Raw genomic sequence first — 18,412 nt, 5'->3', positions numbered from 1 at the left:
TGGGGTCTAACATTGTTTATTGTGCTGTCAAGAGCAAATGTACATGAAAAAAATGCCTTACATTTAAAAAAAAAGTAAACAAGCAAACTGCAGAACACTCCAAGTGCCACATACGCATCTATTTTAGAAATATTTTGCATTATTTTACATTAGCACAACAGTAACCAAAGTACAAGAATGTCAGATACAGGACGGAGTGGGCAGCTATCTTGTTTTTCCCCTTCTCAGTTTCTTTTTTTAAAAAGCATCTTATTCCAATGTCCTGTATCTTCTTTCTTTTTTCTCACCAGAACACAACCACAATCACAAAATAAAAACAAGCAGTGAACGATACCTGTTTAAAAAAAATACTTCTCAACTTAAGTCTTTTGGTTGGGAAAGCAATGAGCAATCGGTCTTGACAGAACATAACTTTTTTGAGCCAGACAGGAACAATCCAATTCCTGTACACAAGGGATTAGGAAGGGTAAGGTGGGGAAGAGGGGAGCAAGAGACAGCAGCTAAGAAAGGTCTCAGGAAGTAACTTTGTGGGAAAATAGAAAAGAAAAAGGCCACATAGATAAGAAAATCTCGACCCTTACTTAAACCAGATCACCTTTCTTTTCCCCCCGTACAAATAACGCAAAAAAAAAACGTACATCTTGCAATGTTCTAACTTTTCATTAATCTCCAGATTAATAAATTAGGGCAAACAATAAATTAGATTTTTTTCAGCCTAAAGTTTAACAAGCTCTGAGCCCAAGTATCTACAACAATACTTGGGAATTCCACTACGAAACAAAATTACAAATGTTTTCACATTAAAGCAAAATGGGTAATGGATTCCCTCGTGAAAGCACTTTAAAAAGGTTATTACACAAAAAAGGGGTAATTAGTACAAAAGTGCCAAGACCTGTCAATTTTTTTAATATATTTAGTAGGTTATGACCACTAAGAGGCTTACTACAAAGAAAAAGTCCAGCTTATCAATGCCAGCATTCCAGTAGTTCTTTTGTTAGTAACTCTTCAGCAACAGGAAACATATCATCTTTGTTCTTGTCTCTCCCTCCAGCTCTCCAGAAATTCCATCTCTGTGATGCCTTCGATGTCTTCTGGAGTTCTTCACAATTACCCATAATACAAACTGCATGAGAGAGAATACCACCTCACATTATCCCCACCTATTGACAATAACATGCATTTGTACAGCAATGAGGTCCCTTGGCACTGCACAGGAACACAAGCAGACAACAACCAACACTGAGCCAAAGTAAGGTGAGCTAAAGTTTGGCCAGACAGATCAGCTTTAAGGATGGGATTATGCAAAGGTTGCCAGCGTTGTGCAAATGGCTATAGCCGGAAATAAGACCCAATTGAGGAGATTGAAACTTGGGACTTGGAGGCAGCAAAAGGTTTGAAGAAGGTGGAGATGGGGTCGTGTGCTAAGATAGAGGAACTAAGTAGTGTTTGTTTTGAATTGGTTGCCAATGTCAGTTGCAAAAGAGAGGGGAAGAAAACCTGATGAAGAGGGAACCTTTTATCAGGTTAGCATAGGATTTGTATGGAAAGCAAAGATGCTGAGAGAGAAGGATCTGGGTTCCACAGACAAGCTAGGAACACGCATAAAGAAATAGGGAACTAAAAGAAAACATGATTTCAGGGGTCATCTGGGGATGATGAGCAAGAGAAGGTGGAGGAGGAGGGGGTGGCAGTGTGTCAGGCAAAAGCCACAACTGAGGGGATAGTCCTGATCTTATTGACAAAAGAAGTCCATCACGTTGCATATGCTGTTGGAGATGAAAAGGGAAGGAGTTTACGGTGGCAATTAACCGGTGAAAATAATTCAGAGGCGAGACAGCTATTTTTGGGTTTCAAGCCCATCCTGAAGTTGTGAGCAGTTTTGGCAGATCACTTCACATGATGCAATTGGATCTGCTGATTGAAGGACAGACTGGCAGATATGGGATTGAGGATGTGTTGGTGGAGGCTATGCCAAGGGGTATGTGCAGGTTGTGAGAGACTGAGGATTTACCAGGCACGAGGGGATTAAATGGAGGATGAAGGCAACAGGCTATGTCAGATTTGATCATGAGTAATGAGTAATAAGACATCTTGTGATTAATGATTTCCGAGGACATAGTGTCCACAGAATGTTAGAATTCAGATGCAGATTGAGGATGAACACCACATGATCAAAACCACTGTCTTTGGTTTAAATTAGGAGTATGGGGATCAAAGGCTAGATGGCTGGATGTTGGGGCAACAGTTTTACTGGGATAGATCAATGGAAATGGAGTTAGAAAATATTACAGCAATGTAATTGCAGGTGGCAAGTTAAAGGAGGATGCTATGAAGATAATTTAGTATGTATATGTGGAATGAGGGATTTAGGGGGGGGGGGCTGCAAACTCAGAGCAGGGAGCAAGAAAGTAAGGAGTCACTCAAGGCCGATCTCACAACCTTGGGCAATCTGATTAACTCCTTTTGTCTTTAATGCTGTTTCCTTCCCACCTCTCTCCATCCTATTGCCCCGACTCCAGGGGAGGTTGGTCTATGCTTAATGTTTGCTCTTGGTGCCTTGTTCAGGGTGTTCATTTCATCACAGGTGCTTGGAAAATGACATGTTGAGCCTGAAAAGGTATTGCCCGAGTAAACCCTGACCCCCAATTCCATGCATATTCTTTGCTCAGTTAGGAAATTGATCAGAGGCAGGCAGCCTAGTTGACTGAATTCCCACAGCCTGCTCATCACCCTAACTCTGCATTCCCAACCTGTGGATCATATACCTATTGTACTGTCCCTCCTATCACTCTATCCAAGAGGGGCCAGCTCAAGTATGACCTGGCTTCTGAATCAACAAACTTCTTGTTCTGTGGACTGACTGTCTCTCCAGGATGTGCATCCCTTCACTGAGCCAACAAGACATTTTCTTTTTGATGAAGACAAAGTCTGGAGTTCCCAGAAGGATCTGGAAGATGGAGACTCTTTGACAAACTTCCACAGGGGAAGGCAAAAAGAAGAAGCAAATGCAAAGCACACTGTTTATAATGGGAACCTGAAATTATGTGGCCCAGTACATGATATCCCCAATATTAACTTGACCAGGGATCGGACAACAGATGGACAGAACAAGCTGCATGGATTTGTCTATGCTGCAATGGCGGGACAAAATAAAACGGGGATAAAATAATCAAGATCGGCACACATTGGCACTGTATTATAGATAACTGTGAGACCCAATGTGCGATCTTTAAAGCCCTTTGTAGGCTGAAATCAGAAATGGCGAGAGTAATGCTGAGGCCATCAGCAAAAAGGCACAAAATCTGAGGCAAAATGAGATGCTCTTTCCTTCCACGAGTCCTGTGAGCCACCAAGCACTAAAATGGAATGCCTGTTAAGCTAATTTTTTTTAAAACTGGATAAAATCTCTCTAGGATATAAATACATTAAACAGGAAAACATAGAAAATTATATATATGTACAAATACTTTTGTTTTAGCATAATATATATTAACATAAATATTCCTATAATGCTAATGTTTCACAAAGCATAATTTCCTTTTTCTCAGTTTCAAAAAAGGTGCTTGAGTAATATATAATTACGAAGCTTCCTACCACGGAAGCAGTCTCTAATCTGCATACCAGTAAGTACAAAAACCCAGTCTCTTTTCTCTTTCAATATCGAGCAGGAACTCTGTCCAACAAAACGTCTTCTATGTTCACCTTCAGAAACTTAGGAAGCCACCAGAGAGGCTGGGAGCTTAATGGGAAAAGCTTGCTGTGGTTGTCCTCATCCCTGGTAGTATCTTTACACGATCCAGTGCTAATATCATACAAAACAAAAAAAAAGGATGTTTAGGCCGCAGCCTCACGCTGTCCTTGCCAACCAACTGGCCATCGAAAAGCAGCACACAGTACACTTTAATATGACTCAGTCGACCCACCCTTAACATCTGCCATGCTCTTATAAACAGTAATAAAAAAACTTATCTTAAATTTCCATGTGTACAGAAAACATTGCCCCTAAGGCAGGCCTGGGACTATGTTAATTCTCTTATATAGTTTGTACTTGTGGCATACTCTAGGACATTCATGTCAAGGGCTCTTTCTCTCTAGTTTCAGTGAGTTAGACATTGTCAATAACAGATACTGAGAGCGAGGAAACTTAAGAGTCCACAAGCTTGGAAAGTTGCTGTTTGGTAGTCAACTAGAAAGGACTTTCTTCCCACGCAATGTCCTTCACCTCTCTACAGCTATTTATTACATGCAGAAAAACCATAATAACTGCAACTTTGGTGCTAAAGTGTTCCAGCAAACACTTGGTCAAATATCACAAGGAAAAGCGGGAATGATTCTTTCTTTCTCTCTGGCACACTGTTGGAGCAAAATGGAGCCCGTCCTGTTCATGTCTCAGAGTTGTACATGAATTCACAAACCCGATACCGTCCATTAAGCAAGTGCACAATTGTAGCTGTTTTTTTTTTGTATATTTTTTTGTGTTTTTTGTAGCGGGTAAAGAAAAAAGTCTTTCTGTTTAGAGAGGTGCCTCACACCGTCTGATAGAAGCTGTCCGCCTGCAAGTTGTTTTGCTTTGTATTTGGCATGCTGTAAAAACCACTGTGTCTGGAATCCGGGTCCGCCATTCTCAGCATCCTCTGGGAACTATCTACTTGAACCATGGTTCCTTTCTTACAGTCCACGTACACCAACTGGTTGTTCAGACACGAGGGCTGTTGGGATAAACAGAATTAATTCACTAACTTAATACCCACAACTTTGTTCTCTTTTCCACGATTCCATTTGTCATGGAATGCAGGTATTATTGTCAAGGCCAGCAGCTATTGCCCATCCCTCATATATTGGCATTGGACACAGTCCAAAAGCAAATTCTTGGGATGAGCGAGTTGTCTTTTCACCGGCTAAAGAAATTTGATCCATATTCTTCGGAGTTTGGAAGATCAGTGATTTCAGTGAAGCATATCATAGCGACAGGTATAACAGGATAGATATCAAGATGTTTACACCAGTAATAGAATCTTAACTGGGAGGGTATAGTTACAATGTTTTGGGTTGAGGGTGTGGGGGGGAAATCATTTAAAACTAAAGTGCACAGGAAGTTCTTCCTGCAGAGGTTGGGGAATGTGTTGCAAATTTCTACCCTAGCAGATTATGGAGGCTTGATCATTGGGGATATTTAAATGGGAAATAGATAATTTTTGAAAGATCAGGGAATTGAGGACTAGGGGAATCTGGCACAAAAGAGGAGTTGAGGCGGGCAGATTGACCATGCACATATTAAATAGCGGGGTAAGCTTAAGGGACCAGTAACCCTACTCCTGTCATTTTCTTCTATTTCTTATGTTAAACTGAGTAGCTTGTCAGGTCATTCAGGAGGACAGCAACCTGTCAGCCATTCTGCTGGCAGTCTGGATCACATACTAAAAACAAGTGTTCTGAAGAAATCGAAGAATTGTTAAATAGAAACAGAAAATACTGCAAATACTCTGTGGGTCAAGGGAGCGTCTGCAGAGAAACAACAGATTTATCAGTTCCATTTGTTGCCAGAATCATAAAGTCACGAATTATTCAACAGGAAAACAGGCCCACCTTGACCAAGTTGTCATGTTGGGCTAATCCCATTTGCCTGAATTTGGCCCATGGTCCTCTAAACCCTTCCTATCCATTTATCAATCCAAATATATTTTTAAAGTTATAATTGTATCCACTTCTATAGCTTCCTCTGGCAACTCATTCCTGATACAGATTACCCTCTGACTGAAAAAAATAAATTACTCCTCTCTCACCTTAAGCCTGTGTCCTCTAAGTTTAGGATTGTCTACCCTGGGAAAGAGACTGCAAGCATTCACTTTATCATGATCTTGTACACCTCAATAAGGTCACCCCTCAGTCTCCTATGCTCCAAAGAAAAACGTCCCAGCCTATCCAACCGCTCCCTATAACTGAAGCTTACAAGCCCAGGAAACATCCTGGAGAAACTCGTCTACACCCTTTCCAACTTAATCACGTGGGAAACATACTGGTAAAACGCTCTACACCCTTTCCAACTTGATGACATCTTTCCTAGGATTGGGTGACCAGACTGCACAAGTACTCCATTCTATATCACCAACGACTTGTGCAGCTACATCATGATGTCACATCTTGTGTACTCTTGTGTCTTTTTTTGTACTCAATACCCTTCCCAATGAAGGCAAGTGTGCCAAATGTATTTTTCACCACACTGCCCACTTGACTCTTGCATTCAGAGAACCATGCACCTGTACTCCGACATCTCACTGTTCTGCAACACTCTCCAGGGTTCCACCATGTACTGTGTTACGCTTTGCCCTAGTATGACATACCAAAGTGCAACAACGCACACTTGTCAGTTACATTCCATTATCCATTTCTTGGCCCACCTTCCTAACTGACGTAGATCCTGTTGATTTTCCTAACTGACGTAGATCCTCAGATATCGTACTTCATCGTCCACTATACCATTAATTTTGGTGTCATCAGTAAATTTACAAATAAAAGTTAAATGCATTGTCATTCAAATTGTTAATGTATACAATAAAAAGCTGTGGAGTCAGCACTGACCACAGCAGCATTCCGCTAGTCCCAGGCCTCCCAATCAGAAACCTTCCACAACTAGCCTTTGATTCCTTCTTCCCATCCAATTTTAAATTCAATTGGCTAGCTCACCGTGGTTTCCATATGATCTAACTTTCCAGATTAGTCAACTATGTGGGATCTTGTCAAAGGTCTTTGTTAAAGTCCATATAAATTATGTCCACTGCCCTGCTCTAATCAATTCTCTCGGTGACCTCTTCAAAAAAACTCTCAGATTTGGGAGACAAGATTTCCCATGGACAAAGGCATGCTGACTATCCCTAATCAATCTGTGCCTATCCAAATGCTGGTAGATCCTGTCCCTAAGAATTCCCTCGATCAACTTTCCAACCATTGATGTCAGGCTCACCAGCCTATAGTTCCCTGTCTTGCCCTTGCTGCTTCCCAAATAATGGTACAACATTATCTATCCTCCAGTCTTCCATAAATTCACCTGTGGCTAAACATGATGCAAATATCTCTGCAAGGACTTCCACAATTTTCTCCTACTGTAGCTTCTCACAGGGATGTATTTAGCCAGCCCTGGGGATTCATCCATTTTAATAGTATTAATTTAATATCGCTTCCATCTCCTGTAGTTCTACACAAAGGCAGCTGTGCTGATCTTTAAGGGGATCTATTATTTTCCAAACTATCCTTTTACTTTAGTTTAGATTTTGTGATGTTAAATCTGTCACATGCCTCAATCATTTTCCTGGCCAGAGCCTCAACATCTCTCATCAACCAGGGTTCCCTAAACTTACCAACTTTTCCCTTCACCCTAACAGGAACATTCTGCCCCTGTACGCTTGCTATCTCACTTTTGAAAGCCTCCCACTTGCCAAGCATCCCCTTACCTGCAAACAGTCTAGCCAAAATCGACCTCTGCAAGTTCCCACCTTATTCCTCCAAACTTGGCCTTGTCCCAGTTTGACCTTAACTTGTGGGTCAATCCTCTCCATCTCCAGAATCACTTACAGACCAATATAATTATGATCACTGGTCCCAAAGTATGTCCACTGTTGCACCCACTCATTCATGGTGACTATTGGAAGGACCATAATACAGTCCCAAAGTGATCATTCCCTTCCTGTTTCTAAATCCTACAAATAAAGCATCACTGGACAACTCTCTCAGCGTGGTAATCATGCTTCCCTGGCTGGATAGCATGTAACAAAAGCTTTGGAACAAGTGACAATAAATTAAACTGAAACTGAGATCCCCATGATTTAAAAACCGAACCTTCGCCAGCTCCTCAGGCACGTATTCAGATAACCCATCCTTCTATTCCTGCTCTCACGCGCACATGGTACTGGAAGTAATCCAGAGAGTCTTGAAGAAGGTGCAATAAAATAACTACAAAATATTGTACCTATACATTGCCACATAATGACATTCAGACCATTATGGTCACCAATATGAGAGTCAGTTACTGAATTTAAATTTACCAGCTGCTATGGAGGGATTTGAACTTACACATTTGGATCATGGGTCTAGGCCCCTCAATTGTTAATTCAGCAATTTAATCCTGATGGAACTTTAAGTTTCCTCCCACTCCAGTTCTCAGTCTTATTGGTACCACTTATTCAATCTTCAATTCCACAAGCTTGACAATGGACAGATGCTGTTCCACCAAGAAGACAAACATTATTTTACAGAAACCCTGCTGCCTAGAGCATGCACAAGAATCTCTGGTCCTTTATCTCGGTCATAAGTATCCACGCGATAAGGAATTAGTTAAGGATGCCGCACCTTTGTAGGAGCTCTGTAGCAGGGCACCGGGATCCACTGCTTCTTCTGGTTAACCAACAGCAGAGCGATGACGAGAATGAGGGCAATCATAACAGGCACAGCTACCCATGTCACTGAGCGCATGGCAGAATCTTCATTGTCCCGCGGATAGTCTCCACCTATAGCGTTCACACGGAGATTCTCTGCAAGGGTAGTGAGAAAAAAAGCCTTGTTACTGGAGATAGGCACAAAAAACTAGAGTAACTCAGCGGGTCAGGCAGCATCTCTGGGGAAAAGAAATAGGTGATGTTTCCGGTCGAGACCCGGAGGTTGGTTGCCAAGGACACCGAGGCAGAGAAACCAGGTACAAGCTCGAGGCAGAGGAGATGTGCATCTACAACAGCAGCACAACCACTTCAAAACTCATTTTAAATTTCCAGAGGGATATAAAAAGAGACAAAGTGCTAGAGTAACTCAGCGGGTCAGGCAGCATTTCTGGAGAGCATGGATAGGTGATGTTTGAGGTCTGGATCCTTCTGCAGACCGACCTACTAAGTTACTCCAGCACTTTGTGTCTTTTGTTAAAAAATCAGCAGTTCCTTCTGTCTCCATTCCTGAGGAATACGTTTCAAACACATTTATTGGAGCAAAAAATAATGATGAAAATAATGCAGGTAGACGAGACAGCAGATCCTTGAATCTTGAGTTAAAAATCAAATGCTGGATAAACTCAGCGGATTAGGCAGCAGCTGTGGAAGGGAATGGAGAGACATCATTTCAGGTCAGGACCTTTCTTCAGACTGAAGGAAGAGTCTGAAGAAGGCACATAACTGGAAACATTGTCTGTCCATTTCTCTCCACAAATGCTGCTGCCTGACCCACTGAGTTCCTTTCTGTGGATAGACACAAAATGCTGGAGTAACTCAGCAGGTCAGGCGGCATCTCTGGAGAAAAGGGAATAGGTGACATTTCGGGTCGAGACCCTTCATCAGTCTGCTGCCGGGCCCGCTGAATTACTCCAGCATTTTGTGTCTATCTTCGGTGTAAACTTCTTTCTTAAACATAATTCCTTTCTGTGTTGGTTTTGAATGAGAAACAATCTCTGACAAATGTTGGAAGTCTGTAATAAAAGAGAATACTGAAAATACACTGGAGGTCAGGCAGCATCTGTAGAGAAGGAAAAAGTGAGTTAATATCACAGATTGGTGCTCAGAACTGATCACCTCTTACAAACTAGAATGGCTGTTGGTCTGAAATTGATGAACGTAAGGGTGTGAAGCATACAGTATTTGGCAGATTGGAAGGCCAGTGAATTGCTGGAAGGACTATGAGTCCCTGGATGGTGGGCAGATGTATGGAAGGATCAGAGGAGTAATTTACAAAAAATTATAGATATTTCTGTTCAAAATAAATTCCCCATTAATTATTTTTTAGCTTCCTTTGCAACTGTTGTTTTTTTATAGGACGATGGATTCTACAACCTCTTCCCCTCTTCAACCCAGCGCTCTGAGGTTACTGAGGGTGAAATGGCTATCTAACCCCTTCTGTACTCATTTGGCTGCAAGTACTGGGATGTGAATGGTGTAACACAACTGCATGTGTCTATTGCATGAGGTTATCCGAGTAACAGCAGTGGGTAGGATGGTGCTGCTGTTACCGGTTGCAATTCTGGGCTGATCCTGTGGATCAGCTGTGACTGGGCTGTGACGTCGCTGCACTCAAGCAACGTGACTGCACTCACAGTCAGGAGTGAAGCAACTACCACGGCTATCGAGGCCAAAGGACCTTCGTGCAACTGTTCCCCTCCTCCAACATGAATCAACAGCTGGGAGCAGGGATCAAAACAGAGGACTAAAGAAGAATGGTGATGAAAAATGATCTGTAAATAGTGGTAATATGTGGTGGATACCACACACATGAAGCAATCGATCACTCCTATTGTACACGGTGGAAGTGGGTGACACAAACCACATGACAACCCTTTAAAATGCTGATGGATTACAGAAGGGAGTTAAGGTACAAACAGTAATGTGACTGTCTTCAGTCTGTGATGTAGCTGAATAGTTCCCTTACTCTTCTTCAAATGAAGGATGTTGATCGATTTAAAGATATAGCATGGAAACTGGTCCCTCGGCCCACTGAGTCCATGCCAACCATTGATCATCTTCTCACACTTTTGTTTTGCTTCTTCCAGAGAGAGCAATGATCTCAGCGTGGGACTTCACCAGAAGAACGGCGGCTGTGTCAGGCTCACACTCTCACTGCTATACCTGATGGGAGGTGGTGAGGGTGGAGGCAGCAGTGTTTGGCCAAGAGTTTCACACCTAAGTTAATAGATTGGAATTTAAACCCACAAGGCTTTTGATTCAGAGGCAAGACCTCTACTTGGTGATCTACATCTGACACAACAGAAGAGCCAACCTTGGTAAACATAAGACAGCATTGACAGGTCATTACATCAGAAACTGGGTACTGGAAGGAAAGTTAACAATGGCAGCAATTCTCCCGACATGCAGCAGCTCAGAGAATACAACAGAGGCCCGTGTGTCGGGGAGTAAAGTGTCCCCTGACTTACCATCATCCCGAAGGTGGGCAGGGATTTCGTTCCCACTGGGAGTCGGCCAGAATGGTGCTTCCACCTCAATCTCTCCTCTCTGGTCAAATTTCTCAATGGGAATGTTGGTCGGTTCCGGCAGGTACAAGTCTAAAGGAGAGAGCGAGAGCAGTTAAAGGCATGGGAAAGACTCTGTTCCTTGGTGATTGGATAAACACTGCTAGGTCACATGGAGACAACTTGATGCTGTCCTGTAACTCTGCTGATCACCAGGACTCTCAGAAAACCTCTGACTCCACGGACATGGATTATAACATGTTCCCTCCTTTGAGATTGTCCCATTAGCGGAAACCTCTTAACAACTACCCTGTTATGTCCATTAGATCTTATATGTTCAGCAAGAATGCTCCTCACTCTCCTAAACTCCAAAGAATACAGATCTCACTCTATTAGCTATTCGCAGTAGAGCAGCGCTCTCCTCCCAGGAAGTTACTCGGCTAATTTGTTCAAGCCTGTCTCCACTGCTAGTATATTCTTTCTTAAATAAGGGGACCAAAACAGTGAGTAGTACTCCTGGTATGGCCTCACCAATACCCTGTGTATAAGTAACTTCCCCAATTCTGAAGATGACACAGGAGATTGCAGATGGTGGAATCTGGAGCAACAAACAAACTGCTGGAGAAACTCAGTGGGCCAGGCAACGCCTGTGGTTGAGAAATGAACAGTTGATGTTTTGAGTCAGGACCCTTCATCTGTTCTCTGCTTCTACACTCTGTCCCCTTGCAATAAAGTCCAATCTGCCACTTAATTACCTGCTGCCACTGGTCGCTACCTCTTGGTGGAGGCCAGTTCGTTGGATGCTTTCAAGAGAGAGCTGGATAGAGCTCTTAAGGATAGCGGAGTGAGGGGGTATGGGGAGAAGGCAGGAACGGGGTACTGATTGATAGTGATCAGCCATGATCGCATTGAATGGCGGTGCTGGCTCGAAGGGCTGAATGGCCTACTCCTGCACCTATTGTCTATTGTCTATTGTCTATTGGTGTTGGTTAAAGTGTATCATTCACTGTGTTCCCTGTGGGCTTTAGATAGGAATGATCACAGAAGAGGGCTGAGGACAAGGTGCGGTCACTAGCCAAGACAATGTATTTACCTGGACACACTGGGCAGCAGCTTCCCTCCATGTAGACAGGCTCCAGGCAGGGCAGGGGTGGGCAGCTGACCGTCGAACAAAGGGTCTGACCCTGGAGGCAGTAACAGTGGGTGCAGCTGTCGATATCCCATCGCTCCTCATCTGCGTACGTCCTCTCATTGAAGTGGCACACCACTTTACTCGGAATGGTCTCCTCTGTGACAGAGCGGGGGTCATGAGAAACAAAATGGGGCCACATTAGTGTGTTGCCATGGTTGTTCTATACTTCTTGCAGTGGGGAAACCTTTTCTTTAATCCCTTCAGTTAGTTTCATAATTAATTCTAAACACAGATCCTTTGGCTCTGCTGTTAGATTTCTTGTCAGCTTGGATCCATTCCTTGCTGCTTACTGATGGAGCACAGAATCATAGAGGTTTACAGCGCAGCACCAAGTCTGCGCCAACCATTAAGCACCAAGTCTGCGCCAACCATTAAGCACATCCTACCCTAAGCTATTGCATTCTCCCCATATTCCTATCAACTGACCCCCCGGATTCTACCACTTATCTAAACACTAGGGGCAATTTTCATCCATTAATCCACCAACTGGCATGTCTTCAGGATGTGGGAGGACACTAGTGCCTCTGGGGAAATCCTCACAGTCACAGGGAGAATGTGCAAATTCCACGCAGATGCCACAGGAGATCAGGATCGAATCGGGTTGCTGGAACTGTGAGGCAACAACTGTACAAGCTGTGCCACTGTGCCACCCACTTAACTTGCTGCTTACTGAGAGAGCAAACACTGGTCATTTAAAGGGACAATTTTAAGGACCTAAAATCAGCTTTTCAGACCAAGGGAGTCTCTATTTGTATATTCTTCAATGAGATGAATGCATAATTTTAAGGCCCATCTCTAATTGCCCTTAAGAGACACCTCTTTCAATGCATTGCACGAGAGAGTGATGGAGATGGAGGTTCTCACAACATTTTAGAAGCTAGCAGATGAAACTAGTGCTGATAGATGGTGCAGGTAAGGCTTTAATGGTTGACATGGACATTCTGAACTAAAGGACCTTTTACTGTACTGTATAACTCTATGATTCTAGACTCCCCGGGACATTCAGTAACAGCCTGGCACTGGTGTTATTCGAGCAAAATCACAGTCACAGTCTCCCGAAACAGGGAGTATGGAAAAAAAAGCAAACAATTCCCGTGTGCATTTGCTGAGACTTAATATCCAGCTGCCTTGATCTTTGGGCTTTGGTTTACAGATCACCACTAGAGGGAGCAAGAGCACCGTGGACAGAGGAACTGTTGCTGTGCTCAGCCTGTGGAGAGATCAGTGTGTGCAAAGGGTGGAGAGATCAGTGTGTGCAAAGGGTGCAGAGTCAGGGGTGGAAAAGCTGGGCTGATCTCCCTGGAGCAAAGGAAGTTGGGAGGTTTGTCGGAGTTGGGTTCGGCGGGCTGAAGGGACTCATTTGATAGAGTTAGGCACAACGGCGAGGATAAATAGCAATAAATATTTCCCATGAATCCAGGGGCCCTCCTCCCACTGTTGGTTTGGCGCTGTCACTCACCGATGCAATAAGGGCAGCACTGGCCCTTCCGCAGGACGGGCCGGGGGCAGGTGATGGCCGGACACGACTCTGAGTAGCAGCTGATGATGCCCTCCAGACAGATGCAACTGGTGCAGACGTTCGGCTTCCAGGATTCGGCTTCCAAGAAGATGTCGCCCTCATCGTTCCTGCAGTAGCCAGGTATGCTTCTATTGCTTGGCAACAAGGGTTGAAGTGGCTCATCTTCAGGCATAAGATACAAAAGCTTATAAGCACGTACCACCAGATTCAGGAATCCACATTGTTATCAGTCTCACTTCATCCCCACTGTTATCAGACTACAGAACAATCCTCTCATAAGCTAAGGGAGTGGTCCTGATCTCCCAACCTACCTCATTGTATCGCTTGCCCTTTTAAAAAATCTGTACTTTCTCTGTAGCTGTACCACTGCAATGCTGTGACACTATATTCTACATTCTGGTATTTTACTCTTTGCACTATTTTGATGTATTTGTATGGGGTTTGATTGTACTCATGTCTGGTATGATTTCACTAGATAGCACAAAACAAAGTTTTTCATTGTACCTCAGTATATGTGAATACTACACCAATACCAATGCAAAGGAGAGAATAAGCAACAGATTAACAAAGCAATGGTGAACACTTCTTCTGATCTAATGTGCTTATCGCATCGACCCCATCTATACATCTTGATGCCTCGGGAAAGCAGCCAACATTAGCAAGGACCACTCACAATCTGGTCATTCTCTCTTCTCCCCTCGCAAGTACTAGCATATACAAGAAAAGCTTCTTCCCCACTGTTATTGGACTGCTGAACATACCTCTCATAGGCTAGGGATGTATTTCCGATCTACAAATCTACCTCGTTGCGGCCCTTTTGCGGTACGTTTTTAATCTGCATTTTGTCTCTTGTTGTAACACTATATTCTGCACTCTGTTTCCTTCCTCTTTTGCATTACCTGTTGTATTCATGTGTGGTATGATATGCCTGGACATGACTTTAAGTTTTTTGCTGTATCTCAGTACACGAGACAATAAAACACCTGTGCCGATACCAAATAAAATATTGGCTGTGCTTAAACTGGAGTCCAGTCTGTAAGTAAATATGTTTACCCAGAGGGTGGTTCAACTCACTGCCACAGAAGGGGTGGGCGAAAGTGGAGGGAGAGAAGATGTTCCCATTATTTGATGGCTTGAGAACCAGGAGACGCTGGTTTAAAAGTTTCAGCCAAAGATAAAGGGGAAATTGGGGAACAATTTTGTTTTATGTAGACTGGTGATATTGGCACTCTCTGTAGAAATGGTGGAAACAGAGTCAATCAGTTCTTTAAAAGGGAATTGGATTAAACAGTCCCGGAGAGAAGGAGGGAATGGGACTGATGGGGTCAATGCACCAGGAGCTGGAACAGACCTATTGGCCTAAATTGCAGGATTCTATGAATACCTCGATACATTTCAAGGGAAACTAGCAAAGGTATCCAAGCTGGAAGTGCTGCCTAACACTGCAAAACAACCCAGCGAGGAATGTGGTGGGAGTGCCCAAGCTCCGTGGCAATTCACATAGGATGAGCTTGCGTGGAGCAGAAACATTGCCCAAGACTGGATGGCCATGTTTCTGTATGTGGGTGATTTCATTTTTCATACAAACCATGGACAAGCAAAGCTGCCATTTTGAACAGGATACCTCGTATCTATGTGACTGCAACCTCACAAAGATCTGATCACCTAGCTTGCATTGACCAGAACTATTGTTGCAGTTTCCATGTTATAGTGCAGAGGTTCATCATTTAGCCTATTCCACGGGGGCTTTAGGGTTCATCTCATTTCCCAGCTCTCCCACAGCACATGGCTTTCCCCTCTGGCAGGGCGGCACAGTGGCGCAGCGGTAGAGTTGCTGCCTTACAGCGAATACAGCGCCGGAGGCTCAGGTTCGATCCTGACTACGGGCGCCGTCTGTATGGAGTTTGTACGTTCTCCCCGTGACCTGCGTGGGTTTTCTCCAAGATCTTCGGTTTCCTCCCACACTCCAAAGACGTACAGGTATGTAGGTTAATTGGCTGGGCAAATGTAAAAATTGTCCCTAGTGGGTGTAGGATAGTGTTAGTGTGCGGGGATCGCTGGGCGGCGCGGACCCGGTGGGCCGAAGGGCCTGTTTCTGCGCTGTATCTCTAAATCTAAAAAATCTAAATCTAAAGGTCTGTCAAGACTAAGTTCTATTCACCTCCTTGATTGTAATACGTACTGGCCTTAAAAGATCACATTTAACATTCCCAAGTTTCCTAGTCTTCAAGTCTTTTCTCTGTGGTAAAAACAGAGGAGAAATATTCATTGAGGAATTTGCCCATCTTCTTTGGCTCCATGCACAGACGACCATTTTGGTTTCTGAGGGGCCTTCTTCTCTCTCCAGTTACCCGTTTCCCCCCTAATATGTTTATAAAATCTTTTTGGAAACTCTTATCCGCCAGAGCTCTCCCATGGCCCCGTTATAGCTTCCTGATTTGCTCAATCCCCTAAACTACTCCGGGGATACAATTGATTCCTGACCAGGGCCTCGATTTCTCCTGTCATACAAGGTTCCTTACTCCTACCTGCCTCGCCTTCCACTCTATCGGGAACATGCATACTTTGAACTTTCACAACCATACTTTTAAAAGCATCCAACTTTCCGGGTGTCCGCTTGTTTGCAAACTACTGCAATCAACTTTTGCAAGTTCCTGCTTAATACGATCAAAGTCAGCACTCACCTATATCTGTTGGGTAAACAAAAAATAATCTCAAATCCTCACTAATCTTTATCCCTATCACTTTTCTCTAACCAGGAGATCATTGTTTAAAATGGTTTTAATAAGTCCACTCCCTCTCTCCCTTACTCCTAAACGTTACTGAGGAGTTTCAGCTGCACTCAGGATCTTGGGGTAATCTCGACTGATAAATGTCTGCTCATGGCTGTGAGCTGAACTTTGTCTCTGTATGTACAACTGTTGTATTTTTATTTAACTTAAATAACTTTACAGACCTTAAAGTTCACCCAGTTCACATGTAAAAATAATTATGTACAGAATTAGACTACTGATCGGCACAGCAAGTTCCAGCTCTATTGAATTGTAAGCAGTTGTAAATAGGAGTAGGCGTTTCTGGGTTTGGAACTAAGGGCAGAAATGAGGGGGCCCAAAACAACTGAAGTGCATTTACAGAGACAATCTGACCCTCTTGTTCCTGTAACATCTTAACATCCATTAAGCCAGTTATCTTATCGATCCACCACTGCTGTTATAAATTGGTTGCTATTTATTCTACTCATCGCAGAAAGGCTACACTTCAATGAAGCAAAGTGGCACAGATGATAGAGCCTCTGCTTATTTTTTCATTTTTTTATTTTCATATTTTCATATTTTGCTTCTGTCCTAGACTCAATCCTGACCTTGGGTTCTGCCTGTGAGGAGTTAGCATGTTCTCCCTATGTTTCCACCCACATCTCAAAGATGTGCAGGTTAGTGGTTATTAAGCCGTTATAAATTGCCCCTGTTGTGCTGGTGAGTGTTAGAATCTGGGGTGAGTAGGTGAGACTGTGGAGAAAATAAATGATGGGTTTTAGCAGAGGATTGGTGTAAATTGCTGGTTGATGACCCAGTGCTGACTCAGTGGCCTGTTTCCAATCCGTATCTCTTCATGACAACCATGGTTTTCAGGTTTATCCCGATTTTGAGAAAAGTGCTAAGAAATGCAAGCTCTTTCCCCTGTCTGGACTCTCATAAAACCTGTTTTGCAATAAGCAAAAAAACTTATTAACCTTAATAAGCAAGACCACAATAAACAGGTTGTGTGCCTACCTGGACACTGTGGGCAGCAGGAGTCTGTGGTCCTGGTGGGATCCTGGCAGAGGATGGGTGGGCACACCTCTGTATCGCACAGCACCCGGCCACTGTGGCAGGTACACTGCGTGCATGAGTCGATGTTCCAGGTCTCTCCCTCTACGTAATACTCTCCCCCAGGAGCATGGCAGATTGACGAGTCACTTTGTTCTGGCTTCCACAGCCCCAAGTCCTCTGAGAACACAGCAAACAGGAGGCGATGAGAACCAGGGTCTCTGTAGCAGATATACCCACCGCGGAAGAAACTTCGATACGAGCTAGGACCAGGAGAAGGTGAGTCAACCTCTCAAGCCAACTCCACCACCCAGTAAATCACAGCTGATCTGACTCGAATTGCACCCCTGCTTTCCTGCCTCGCTCTGGTAACTTTTTATTTTTAAAGTACCAATCTACCTCCACATTAAAAATGTTTAGGAAATCTATTTCGAGGGAAATCTATTTTGAGGGAAAATTTCAACATGAGGTGGAATGGAAACGCTCATAAAGTATTAGAATAATGAGATATAGAGAGGGGGCAGAGAAATCCAGGAGCTGCTGACTCAGGTTTAAAAGGCAGCACCTATACAGGCATCAACTGGATGGTTTCCTTTACTTCAGTCATTTCCTGCAGGTTGTAAATTAAAAGGTCAAGTGTCGGAAGAAAGGAAAATAATTTCCCAACTGCACATAATAAAGCTGTATATTTATTTCAGTTGATTACTCCTTTCTTATACTTATTACAAGGGCATCACGCATCATGTGGTGCTGGTGAACTGTGGCTGGCTCACAGCTGTGATTCTTTGTTTTCCATTTCCCATATTTCCTTTGCAATATAGGAGAACATCTCGCCCATCGAGTCTGTGGCAGCTCACAGGCAATCTCTTTCTCTCATTAATTTCCCTGTAACCTGTTCTCCCCACATTGCTATCACCCCCCCCCCCCCCCTTCCACATCAACATCTCCCTATATACTACCAT

The 18,412-nt window shown here is 43.6% G+C and overlaps 1 protein-coding gene across 2 annotated transcripts in view; it reads right to left on the bottom strand.

The window, feature by feature from the left end:
* The window catches only part of crim1 (cysteine rich transmembrane BMP regulator 1 (chordin-like)), a 201,536-nt gene continuing 183,124 nt past the window's right edge, over positions 1-18,412 (bottom strand). Inside the window, exons 12-18 of one of the 2 annotated variants that reach the window (XM_078405327.1) lie at positions 17,415-17,630; positions 13,585-13,806; positions 12,027-12,221; positions 10,898-11,026; positions 8,344-8,525; positions 4,533-4,709; positions 1-3,802 (exon numbers count right to left, since the gene is read on the bottom strand). In XM_078405327.1, coding sequence (XP_078261453.1) covers positions 3,788-3,802; positions 4,533-4,709; positions 8,344-8,525; positions 10,898-11,026; positions 12,027-12,221; positions 13,585-13,806; positions 17,415-17,630 — 1,136 coding nt within the window. In that variant the 3' untranslated portion in view covers positions 1-3,787. The remainder of the gene's footprint in view (positions 3,803-4,532; positions 4,710-8,343; positions 8,526-10,897; positions 11,027-12,026; positions 12,222-13,584; positions 13,807-17,414; positions 17,631-18,412) is intronic. The other variant, XM_078405329.1, reaches the window with a different exon arrangement.

Source organism: Rhinoraja longicauda, chromosome 9, assembly GCF_053455715.1.
Source record: "Rhinoraja longicauda isolate Sanriku21f chromosome 9, sRhiLon1.1, whole genome shotgun sequence".
Classification (NCBI taxonomy): Eukaryota; Metazoa; Chordata; class Chondrichthyes; order Rajiformes; family Arhynchobatidae; genus Rhinoraja; species Rhinoraja longicauda.
This window is presented reverse-complemented; position numbering and strand designations above follow the sequence as displayed.